Below are 11,892 nucleotides of genomic sequence, written 5' to 3'. Positions count from 1 at the left end.
CCCGCTCCAGCCCGGTGTCCTCCATCCACCACCTCCGTTGCCCCCAGGAGCTCGATTCGCCCCGGCCCCCCACGCCGCAGCGCTCGTCTCGGCCCGTCAGCTGCCGGCCGGGGGCCCGCCGCGGGCAGGGCCCCAGGCGTCGCACCGAGGCCGCCCTGCTTGCCGGACGCTGCGCCTGGGCGCTCCGGGCACCGCAACGCTACGTCTCTTCGATCCCCCATCTCGGCAGTTCCCTGCATCCAGCTGTGGTCGGGGCACTCGTTTCACAGACCCCCCCCCCCCCCGGCTGACTCCTGCAGCCCTGAGTTGCATTGCTGGCTCAGAGCCCATCACAATGTATTTGCAGTTCCTCCCCCCCCACACAATGTTTCTTAGTGTTTCCTAGCAATGAATTTCACTTTCTCTATCAAAATACCACCACAGAAAGATCTTGGTATAGTCCCAACGAGAATTCAGCCCACCACAAGTAACTCAGCAGCCTTTCCCTGTTTTCCTGCCACCTCATGTTTATGAGCCCCTCAAGCAGTCCCTATCCTCAGACCTCTGTTTCCATCAACTCTGTGGTACCTTTTACCCGACTGCTCACCCAGGCGAGGGCTCTCCACCTTGGCCCTCAGCAGTTCCCTTAGAAAACCTCTCAGGTGCTAAAGCAGAGGTCAGAGCGCACTCAGGGCACTCCTGCCCTGAGCCCTGCCCCACAGCACCCCAGGGAGCCTGTTCCACCCCTGAGAATTACAAGCCCTTCTCTCGTTAAAGCTGTCCAGCTTCTGCCTCCAACTCTTGTTTTTGGTCTTTGGTAGCTGTATTTTGTCTCTATCAGAATACTTACAATCAGTTGCCGAATCAGCTCTCCACCCCAGCTGCTGCTGCTCCGGAATGAGATAAAGTTCAAGATACTGGAGTCCCATTTAAGCATTTTCTCCACGCTTGAGCAGCAAGTATTCAGCACACCCAAGTGCAAAGTCACACACCTAGAACAAGGGAGCGCAGGGCATGCTCACCCACTGGGGCAGCATTACCCCTGTTGGCTGCGTGAGAAGAGCAACGGGCCACCCCTGGCCACTGCGAGACCATCCCTGGTGATCTTGTTTCCACGCAACAGGCCTTTAGGCCAAGCAGGGGCTGGAACAGTTCTCCTGCCAAAGCCTTGACACGCGTGGGTTTAATGTGGAAGGCAGAGTATCTTGCACAGGGAGTTTTCTGACAGCAGATAGATTTGTATCAGGCCAAGGCAGGGGCAATACTCATAGGTGCAAGACAAGAGGGTGAGTCCTTCAACCTGATTTTTAACAAGGAAGGTGATTAATCTGCAGCCCCTCTCCTGGCCGCATAAGCTCTCCAACCCCAGGCATTTCCTTCCTGAAGACACCTCTGCCAGGTTTGAGACAGGTCTGCTGGGATGGCCACATAGCTCCTAGGTGTCTCAGCCATCGCTGGCCATTAGCAGCAGCGATGCCACAGGACAAGGGAACTGAGCTCATGTAGGAAGGACAAAGCTCTGCACAGACTTTTCATCCTTTCTTCTTTGCAGGGCCTAACTTGCACCCCTATCATCACACTGGGCACACAGACCAGAGCTCCTGGTCCCAAGCTCCATCCCTAGAAGACAACTGGTGCTGCTGGTGGGAGCAGATCACCCTGGCACAGTGCAGAGCTTGGCACTGCAGAGCAGCTTTGACCTGGCCCTGCTCAGGGCAGGGGCAAGCGCAAAGCAAGACGAGCCTCTCCCTTCTCACCAGGGCTCTGGACTGCAGCCCTCAGGCTGCATCCTCTCCCACACAAGTAGAGGGCAGCCCCGTAACAAAACCATCCCTACAGCAAGCTGCTCCAGAGCTTGGAGAAGGGCACAGGGAGATGCCAGGCTGGGCTAGGTTTCCCACACCTACCGCTGAGGTGCTGCTGTCCCACAGCACAGACGCAAACAGCTTGGCCACAGGGCTGCACTCTGGGGCACAGGGGGCTCTGCCAGCAGTACAACAGCCCTCTACACCACTCCCAGATGGGATTAAAGCAACCAGACAGATTGCAGGGCTGGGCACAGGCTGTACTAGACACAGAGCCAGGCCCCACCAGCACCAGCCCAGCCATCTGTGCCCACATCACAGAGATCTCTGGCAACGCCAAGGTCCCAGTAACTGGGACACAACCTGAAGCCTCTGCAGGAGAGGCCAGCAGAACTGGAGAGTCAGTACAGAGGCAGCTGCCCTCATCCAAGGGCAAGATCAGGAGATACAAACATTTCCCTGGCTCTAGCAGCCCTTCCATTGTCCCAGCCTGTTGTATTCAAGCAAGGAGGGAGATAAGCAGCTCCAGACATACATGTGCTCCAACCAAGAGCAGCACTGACAGCACTGGGGGTTAGATGCTCCTCTTGCCAAGGTGTACAGACAGCACAGCAGGACGAAGGCCTCATGCTGGATGTAGCAGACTGCAGCAGCATCAGCACTGTGCTCTTTGCAGAGTGGAAGCAGGACTTTGTTCCTCCCTTCCCCCAAGCAGAAGAGCTGCAGGGGAGTCTGCAGCCAGCTTTCCCAGGCTGTAGCTATTGCAGCCGGGGACAGGCTAGCAGAGTGATTCCACCCGTACGCTACCCTGGGACCGAGAGCCACGGGGCACAGGCAGGGGCACTGCAGACTGGAGGGGCCAGGCACCCAGCAAACAGTCAAGCAAGGGAGGCACCAGCTGGAAGACTGGAAGTGTAAAATCTTGGCTTCTCAGCTCTTCTGTTACTTTCCACTTGCACAATAGGTTTAAGGACACTGCAGGTAGAAGAAGCAGTACTACATGCCTTCTCTGTGCTAAGTCATCTGGACAGGATCCGAAAGGCCAAAACCAGCTTGTGCCTGTGCCTCCAGCATGCCTCACACAGGGCAGTGCCAAGGCTGGTAGGAGCCTGGCTGAGCCAGAGCAGAGCAGCCTGCTGCCTGCTCCAGCAGCCTGCTGCTAGGCAGCAAAGCAGAGCTCCATGTTCCCATAGCCCAGCAAGGGCGGCTTCTCGTAGGCTGAGCAGGTAGACTGGTTAACTCAGGCACGTGTGGCACCACCTCACACAGGGCAGACATCACCAGGCTCCTGGAGCACAGCAGAGATTTTGCCAGAGGGACATCTCCAGGCACAGGGTCAGCCTAGATCAGCCCCTGCTCTCCAAAAGCCTCCCCAGCAGACCCATGGCCACATGCAGTGCAGAGGAAGAGCTGCAGCTTTGGACAAGAACCATATTTATTTCACGGACACGGAATTGCACTGTTGATCGATTCTACGCACACTGGGGACACGCAGCAGCACGACCCCCACCAGGCTGGGCCAGGCCCTTGGGGGCAGAATTCACACAGAGATATTTGTTTCTTCCACGGGGCCGATCATCAGGAAGGGAGTCTATACAGATAGGCTCCCGCTCTTGCTTGGGGGCAGCTCCCGCCCCAATCAAGGATAGAAACATTAAATAAGTATTTACAGCACCTCCTGGGGCAGGCTGGAACAGGCTGGGTGAGATGGGGCTCAGTTGCCCATTTTTACCTTAGATGTCTAGAAAAAAAGAAGAGAAGTCAGGCCATGCCCCACAAACCCTGGCTTGGCACCCCAATCCCACCCAGGCCTAGGCAGCCACAGGCACCCTGGGACTGCCTGGAAGCTGCACACAGCTGATAAGCCCCACTAAGGGGACACAAGCATGGCACAGGGCACATCCAAGATGTGACACCCTTGGTGGCAGTAGCTCAGATGGGCTATCAGCAGAGTTCACACTGCTGTGCAAAGGCATGCTCTCCTGCAGGGAGAGCTGCATCACCCACAAGCCTCACGAGCAGCTTCCCCCACCACTTCAGAGGATTGTGTTGGAGCACAGGTGTGTCTGCCTGGAGCTGTAAAGCAGCAGGGTAACAGGCACCTTGTGCTCACGTAAGCTGGGGGACCCCAGGAGGCAGGTACCTGCAGGATAGCAACGATGACCCCAAACAGTCCTATGGCACTGCCAAAGATCTCCACGATCAGGATCTTGACGAAGAGGCTTGTGTTTTGGGCATCAGCCAAGGCAGCCCCGCTGCCCACGATGCCCACGCACACCCCGCAGAAGAGATTGGACAACCCCACAGTCAGGCCAGCCCCAAACATGGAGAAACCTGTGAGAAAGGGACACCATGAGATCAGGGGGCAACCCCCTCCACCTGCACCCAAAGCATGCTGCGGCAACTCTGGCTTGAGACGACCCAAGAACCAGAGCAACAAAACACCAGCAGCTCCCCGCTTTGGGGAACAGGACTGCTCCAGAGTGCAGCCAGGCTCCCGCAGTGGGTAACAGTGACCAGGGTAGGTGAGGTATTTGGTGGCATCTCCCTCCCCGAGTGGTGTCTGAGGGGATGTAGTAGTCTTGCTGAGTCCAGTAAGATTTGACATCTTCCCAGAGGCCTTAGCAGCTGCTGCTGCCCATGGGGAGATCAGTGTCAGTGCTGGGCAGCAAAGCCCCTGCCCTGGCTGGTGAAGGAGGGCCTAGAGAAGGTAATTTAAAAGCTGCATTCTGGCAAAGGAGTTGCATTTGCTTTCTAGGATAGCACAGAAAGCCTTGCCATACTGTTCAGACACAGCTGACAGGGTCAGCTTGGATGGAGCCAGTCAGCTCCGGAGCAGGGCACAGGCCAGGCAAGGTGGGCCCTGCAGCCCTGTTCTCTATGGGTGAGCGCAGAAGGGGCAGCAGGAGGCTGCAGACAGAGGAAGGCAAAGCTCACAGCCATGTTACCAGGGACCTGAGCAGCCCTTACCTGCGTGGTAGTTCCTGGCCCCAATCGTCTCTGGTGTGATTGCAGAGAAAGGCTAAAAGAAAGCACAAAGCCTGAGTTAGAGGCAAGTCTGTGGTCTCTGGAAGAGCTACCTTTCCCCAGTATAGCCTGGGGCAGCCCCAGTCTGACCAGAGCTGGGCTCTGGCTCTGTATCCTGATAAGGCTTCATTACTCCATCTTGTGTGTGCTCCCCCATCCCACCCTCAAGTGTGGGCAAGAACCACCCCACAGACCTCCAGCCCAGGGGCTCACAGAGCCATAACAGCATCCAACAGCCCCAGAGGGCCATGGCTTCCAACCCTGGCCCTTGCCTGACTGCACGCACATGGGTGCGAGGCTGACAAGGCAGTCCTACCCTTCCCGTACCTCAGCCATGTTACTGATGACAATTGCCATGATGATCCCATAGATGGCCACAGCCTCGCAGAAAATGATGCTGTGAGAGAGAAGCAAGTTGACCGCAATGCCTCAGGCTCTGCCCCCGACCCTGAGCAGCCCACCCCAGCTTGCACTCCACCAGCCAGCAACCAGATTCCTCCCAGGTCATATCAGAGCCTGTCCCAGTACAGCCAAGAACAGGACAGCCCAGTCCACCCACTGTTCTCCTCTCCAACAAGGGAGACAGGAGATGGTTGTGCTGTGCCACCCAAGTAACATATGACATCCCTATAGCGACCAGGTCCTTGGGTCCCCTCCCTTCCACCAGCCCTGCTTGGCTCCTGCTGGGAAAGGCTGTGCAAGGTCTGGTGGGGTACCCGTTTCCTAGGGCAGGAAGTGTGATCTTGAGGTATTTGTTTTGAACACACTGGGCTCATTCACTGTGTGATATCACACCACTTGTGACCCTTCAAAATAACACTTGGGCTCCTTTACAGCTCTTTGTTTCCAGAACAGCAGCAGCAGCTCAGTAAGGAACAATCTGCCACCAGCGCCCAGCCATAGACAGGACAGGAGTCTCTGCACTGGGCTGGGACCTGCACTGGTCAGGTAGGGTGTGAGCGTAAACCCCAGATCTGTACTTACCTGACCAGGTTCTTGGTTTTGATCCGAGGAGCTTTGACTCCACCACCAATGATGCTGGAGCCTGTGATGTAAATCCCCCTGCAGCAGACAAGGGTGGTTGGTAGAGGGTCTGGCACACCGTGAAGGGCTATATAGAAAAATCAGATCCTTCTAGCTGAGCAAGCACCCAGCCATGCAGCTGGGGAGATACTGTGGGCCCAATCTACCCACCTCCAGGGTGCACATGGTCCCAAGCACAGCCACCTACACTGGCAGAACGGCTGGGGACACAAAAGCAGCCACAGTATAGCTGACCAGCTCAACCTCTGAAGAGCCAGGGACACCTCTGCCCCTCTACTAGCTCCACTTCAAGTAGCCTGCTGGGTGAAGGAGCCAGTCCAGATCTCTGAGGAGCCCTGTGACCAGGCCCCACTGCTGTGGTGACCCACCCAGCTCCCTGCATGAACATGCTGTTCTACTCCCACTTGGCCATGAGAAACCATAGTAGGCACAGAGTTCCTGAGGCAGGACAGCAGGAGCTTGCTGAAGCCCAGCCCCAACTCACCAGGCAGCTCCCACCACAGACAGGGAGATGGCAAGGCCAATGCCCAGGTTGGACCACATGAAGGGTGAGGTCTCTGTCAGGAACCTGGATAGGGAGGAACATTCTGAATTAGTACACAGGCAGAAACCCCCTAGCCATAGTGCACAGCCCCACAACAGTACTCACAAACTCATCACGCTCACCATGCAGCTAGAAATGAGTTGGGTAGGCCAGGATTTTCCTCCTGACACTCACCACACAGCAGAAGCCTGGACTGAGAGGACACTGGTCCCCTGGCCTTCTGCTGGGAGAGGGGGACAGAGATGAGAAAGGGCAGTGATGGTGAAACCAGGACCCTGCACAGAGACAATCACACAGATACATGGCCAGCATCCTGCCTGCAGCCAGGTGCTTTGGTGTACACACACCACAGACCCAGCTGCTGCCATGAGAGAGAGTTCAGTTAGGCTGCCACACACCAACGAAGGATCTGCAAGGGAGCAGCAAGGCCTGCCACCACAGAACTGGTGCCAGCCTCCCTCGAGACTGCTATCCCTTGCACCAATATTCATGCTGGAGAGGAGATGGGGAAAAACTGCCCTGGGGTCCTGAGAGAGACTCAGTCCTGCTGTATCTCCAAGCAAAAGACAGCCTGCACAGCTGTGCCAACAGCATCTCCAGGACAGTTTCAACTAAGGTGCAACCTATCTGGCCTTCCCCAGACAACAGGAGCAGCCTGTTTGCAGCATAAGGCACAGTCAGCTAGCCACAGCCCCCCTGGGGAGGAAGGAAGCATCCTCTGAAGAGGGATGAATTCGGGTCTCACACGGAATGGAGACCCCACTCAGCTGTAGCTCTCATGCCACAAAGATGCAGAGCGACCACTGCCCAGCACCCAAGAGCAAGCACTGTTCTCATCAGGCGCAGCCAACACCGACCCCCTCCTCACACAGCCCTGCCCCTGGCAGGGAGGATGCTGGTAGTTACAGGGAACTCACCAGGCCACATCGAAGCGGAAGCCCAGGTCAAATATTGTGTAGCAGATCCCTGAAAAGCAAAGAGTGACACAGGAACCTTTAGACAGGCACCATGCACCAGTCTGGCACTGCTGTTTGCTCTCCCACCTGTGAACCCACATCAGCTGACAGGCAGATGAGGACACAACCCCATGGCAGAGGCCAACAAGCACAGCATATCACACAGGAGGGTTACAGGGGCGACCGTCTCAGGCGTGCAAAGCAGAAGTGCCCCTCTGAAGTGCAGCCTCACTGACCCCAGTATTCCTGTGCTGCCAAAGGAAGAGTCTGTGCAGCTCTCTCACATGCTCATCAGCACAGGCATACCCACACCTCAGACCAGCCTTGTAGTCGATACACCTATTTTCCATTCCCCATCCCTGCTGAGCACCCACGTTGGGCTGAAGAAGCTCAAGAGCAATGCACGGCCCTACGCTCCAGTACAGTCCCTGTCTGCATCACCTGATGGCTCAATCCTGCTGGATAGCCACGGCACGGGGTGACTGGTCATGAGCTCTTGTTTCTCTCACAGGGGAAACGAGATGAATAAGGTCGTGCCCAGAACGGTTGTCACATGCTGCCCCATCACCACCTGACCTGGGTCTATGCACTGCTCACAAGGAGCCTGTCAATGCCAGGAGCTGCTGCCCCCAACCTCTAGTCCTTCCAAGGTCAGGGATGTTACAGCTTAGCTGCTGTACTCAGTGTTTCCTCCAGGGTTAAGTCATATCCACGGAAGTTTATGCTCCCAACCAGGCATAAACCAGTCCCCTCAGGACTGCGAGGGGAGACTGCACTAGGTAAGAAGTGTGTTGTTTCCCTCAAAGCACAGGTAGAGCACAGATGTCATAGGAGAAATTGGATGCTGCACTGAACTGAAGATGCTTTCAAAGAGAGCAAGCCAAGTGGAGCACCGCAGCATTAATTAATTCCTGGTGGAAACAGTCAATGGTTTGTAACCTGGACCGTCACTCTGCAAACACACAGTGTTGTGCAGAGGGGCAACGGCAGGGCCGACAGCGAAAATTCAGCTCGCCCTTGGGCACCTGTAACCTCAGCACCTCTCCCACGCTGAATTGTGACAAGGAGTCACACCCAGCAGCCTGAGCAAATGCAGAGGTGCTCTCACCAAAACACGCCTTACTCAAGAGCTTGTGAACACCAAAGGGAAAATACAGCTGCAGACCAGAACAGGCATTCGCTCTTCACAAGGCTCAAAGCAGGCAGCTGAAAAAGAGGCAGTGACCTGGCCCTACGTAACAGATAACTGCCAATAGTGTGGCAGCACCTGCTCCACTCCAGATAAAGACAGTTAAGGAAGGGCTCTTTACCATTGCTGACTAGAGCCAGTGGCTGCGTGGCACTCACTCCTATCTAAGACCTGCACCTAGGGAAAAAATAACCCTAGGCACCAGTACAAGCTGGGGGCTGACCTGCTGGAGAGCAGCTCTGCAGAGAAGGACCTGGGAGTGCCGATGGATGACAAGTTGACCATAAGCCAGCAATGTGCCCTTGTGGCCAAGAAGGCCAGTGGTCTCCTGGGGTGCATTAGGAAGAGTGTTGCCAGCAGGTCGAGGGAGGTGATCCTGTCCCTCTACTCCGCCCTGGGGAGGCCTCATCTCGAGTACTGTGTCCAGTTCTGGGCTCCCCAGTCCAAGAGAGACAAGGAGCTACCGGAGAGAGTCCAGCGGAGGGCTACGAGGATGATCAGAGGGCTGGAGCATCTGCCCCATGAGGAACGGCTGTGAGAGCTGGGCCTCTTCAGCCTGGGGAAGAGAAGACTGAGGGGGGGATCTTATCAATGTGTACAAGTACCTGAAGGGAGGGTGTCAAGGGGACGGGGACAAACGCTTTTCAGTTGTCCCATGTGACAGGACAAGAGGCAATGGGCAGAAACTGAACCACAGGAAGTTCCGCCTGAACGTGAGGGGGAATTTCTTCACTGAGAGAGCGACAGAGCACTGGAACAGGTCGCCCAGAGAGGTTGTGGAGTCTCCTCCTCTGGAGATACTCAAAGCCCACCTGGATGCAACCCTGTATACCATGCTCTAGGTGACCCTGCTTGAGCAGGGGGGCTGGACTAGATGATCTCCAAAGGTCCCTTCCAACCTTACTGATTCTATGAAGACCAGAAAAAAGAAAGACAGGAAACTTCTCAAATAATTAAAAGAAGCAAACAGGCCACCGCATCAAGCCTGCTGCTCCATTACCTCAAGAGTCACAGTCTGGAGGCAGGAGGTGATGGTGAGCGGGTGACATGACCAGCAGTAACGCAGAGCCCAGGAACTAGAGGAGCCCTTCCCTGCCCATGGCCAAGAGGCGCAGAACAGCTCACCACATGGGAGAGCCTTGTGCTGCTAACATAGATGGATCTGCCACATTGACCCTGTGTGCTGAAATCCGCCTCCTGGGACTCGGGCTGTGAAGACACCGGCACCCTGTGCCCTGGGAGGAAGTAAAACGACTGGCAGGCGAGCCAGCCCTGAAAAGGGAAGCAGTAACACCAGTCACTCCTCCCGACAGAGGAACTGGAGTGGCTCCCCTCAGCAGTGACACACAAATGAGGAACATGGCCACGGCCAGGGAGCACGAAGGGAGGCCGCACCCTGGCCCACAAGCCTGGTGACCTTCACGGACACTGTCCTCTGTCTCCTCTGCGCTGCTATGGCTGGGCCTCGCCAGTTTGGTACTTGTTTGTGTTTTGGGTTCATTGCTTGGCCTGCAGAGCAGCAACTCAGCCAGTCCAGCCAGCCTCAGCTGCCCCACACCCCAGAAGCAGGAAAGAAGAGCTACATCCAGCTCAGTATGGATCTCTGTGACACCTTCTCTCTCTTCAGAAGCAGACGTAGCCTTGGATTCATATACACAGGAAATGGGGTGAAGGATGCTTTCCATGAACTCTGGCTCCTAGCCCTGCAGCCAGCAAGACAGAAAGCAGACAAGGCAGCGTAGCCAGGACCAGTAAAGTAGGGCTCAGGAGCAGGAGAGGAAATACAAAGAGGTACACTGCAACACTGCACGGAGCAAGACTGCTTCCTGCTTGTTCTGTCCCAGAAGAGGGACTGCAACAGGGTAGGAGAGGTAAGGAGCACTCAGGCTCAGCTCACTGACGTTTTCTGACAGTTTCAAATTCACAGCATGCATCTGAGTTCGAGTGAACTACAGGATTCGGACAGCTCTCTAAGGCAGCCCTGGACCTGGCACTATGTTCATTAGGCCTGCAGGAGAGATGCTGGAAACATAAGCGAGTGAGACACCCCCAGCTTCTTACTCAGTCTCTCCACTCATCTGAGCAGCGAGACAGGAACCAAGTCCTTCCCCGCTGCTGCCTGGCTTGTGCTCACTTCACTCTGTGCTAGAAGAGGAAATAAGCAGCATAACCATCAGGTCCAGCATGCAAAACCTTCCCATTAACCCTTAGAGCTACGCCTTTCGGGAGCATTAAAATCCACCCCTAGTGCCACCAAGCCTAATGGCACCAGCAGCAGGGCCTAGGCCTCAGTGAGCTGCAGCAAGGCTGTGCACCAGCTCTGCAAAAAGCAAGCCAAAACTGCACATCTTATGCCACTGTAGCATAGAAAAGCTGGAAGGCTTGGTCCTTTACCTAGAAGATACTGATTATCATAGCCTGAAAGCCCGACACTTGTCTTTGCCCACCCAGAGCACAGAACACAGGCTCCTGACTGGCACAAACACCTTTCTGCTCCCTTGCACAGACAGAGAAGCAAATCAACCATCCAAGCCAGATGGGTTCAGAGCACCAAGGGATGATCATCAAACGGCAGCAGGCTGCCGCAGAAGAGCCACAGGAGCACTGCTCAGGGTCTGAGCCACCCACGGGGGCAGCCCAAAGCATGCTCACACCAACAATCAGGCAGAGGAGCCTGGGGAGCCACAGAGCAGGGCTCCTCAGCACCACGGCAGGCTGCTGGCCAGCCCTCCTTCACCCCATGAACGGGTGAATGGTGCGAGAGGCTGCATGCCTCTGCCAGACAGCAGTTCCATCACCAGCAGATGGATAGCCTTGCCCAGGCCTTCCACCCTTTCCTGCAAAAAAAGCTAACCCTTCCAGGCCCTTCCCTGTAAGGGGGCAGCCAGCAGAGAAACAAGCCCAAATCACTGACAAAGCCTCTCCCAACACCCCCTCATGCCCAGGACCACACTACTCTTCTGCTTCCAGGACATACCCTACTCCTGCACTGGCATCCCACAGCACAGCTTCTCCCCATAGTGGGTATCTTGCGCCCCCCACGCCCCACCATGCAGCTCACTTCCCTGCCCGCCCACAGCACACGCTGCCATTGCACGCCAAGTTCCCCGCACCGCTCAGGACATCCCACAGCTGGACACCACCACCCCAGGTCCCCGTGCGCCCCCAGGAAACGGCCCACCCCAGCACACCCACGCCAGCTCACCGCCGCCGAGCCACCCCACTGCTCAGCTCCCCACACGGCCCAAGGGTCTCCTTCTCCCACAGCTTGGCACCCTCAGCCCTCCAACAACCGATCCCCTGTTGATCCTGCGAGCCCCAATGCCTGTCTGCCGCAGCTCAGCCTCA

At 56.2% G+C, this 11,892-nt stretch overlaps 1 protein-coding gene across 1 annotated transcript; it reads right to left on the bottom strand.

Moving 5' to 3' along the window:
* Positions 1-3,201: 3,201 nt before the first annotated feature.
* On the bottom strand, positions 3,202-7,471 carry ATP6V0B (ATPase H+ transporting V0 subunit b). The gene is made up of 7 exons (XM_085298227.1): positions 7,317-7,471; positions 6,340-6,423; positions 5,796-5,873; positions 5,139-5,208; positions 4,755-4,806; positions 3,928-4,118; positions 3,202-3,525 (listed from the first exon to the last, which is right to left on the bottom strand). The coding sequence occupies exons 1-7, from the start codon at positions 7,454-7,456 to the stop codon at positions 3,499-3,501; spliced, it is 642 nt and encodes a 213-aa protein (XP_085154353.1). The 5' UTR covers positions 7,457-7,471; the 3' UTR covers positions 3,202-3,498.
* Between the last annotated feature and the right edge of the window lie 4,421 nt (positions 7,472-11,892).

The sequence above is a fragment of the Rhea americana genome, unplaced genomic scaffold, assembly GCF_003343005.1.
Source record: "Rhea americana isolate MKP2758 unplaced genomic scaffold, rheAme1 scaffold_136, whole genome shotgun sequence".
NCBI classification, from domain to species: domain Eukaryota; kingdom Metazoa; phylum Chordata; class Aves; order Rheiformes; family Rheidae; genus Rhea; species Rhea americana.
This window is presented reverse-complemented; position numbering and strand designations above follow the sequence as displayed.

Bases quoted from the DNA above. Each gene is read 5' to 3' on its own strand.
- ATP6V0B (XM_085298227.1), bottom strand. From the start codon at position 7,456: ATGTGGGTTCACAGGTGGGAGAGCAAACAGCAGTGCCAGACTGGTGCA. The intron at 5,209-5,795 runs GTAAGTACAGAT...TCTCTCTCACAG, and splicing joins AAAACCAAGAACCTGGTCAG to CATCATTTTCTGCGAGGCTG. The intron at 4,807-5,138 runs GTACGGGAAGGG...GCTTTCTTTTAG, and splicing joins TCATCAGTAACATGGCTGAG to CCTTTCTCTGCAATCACACC.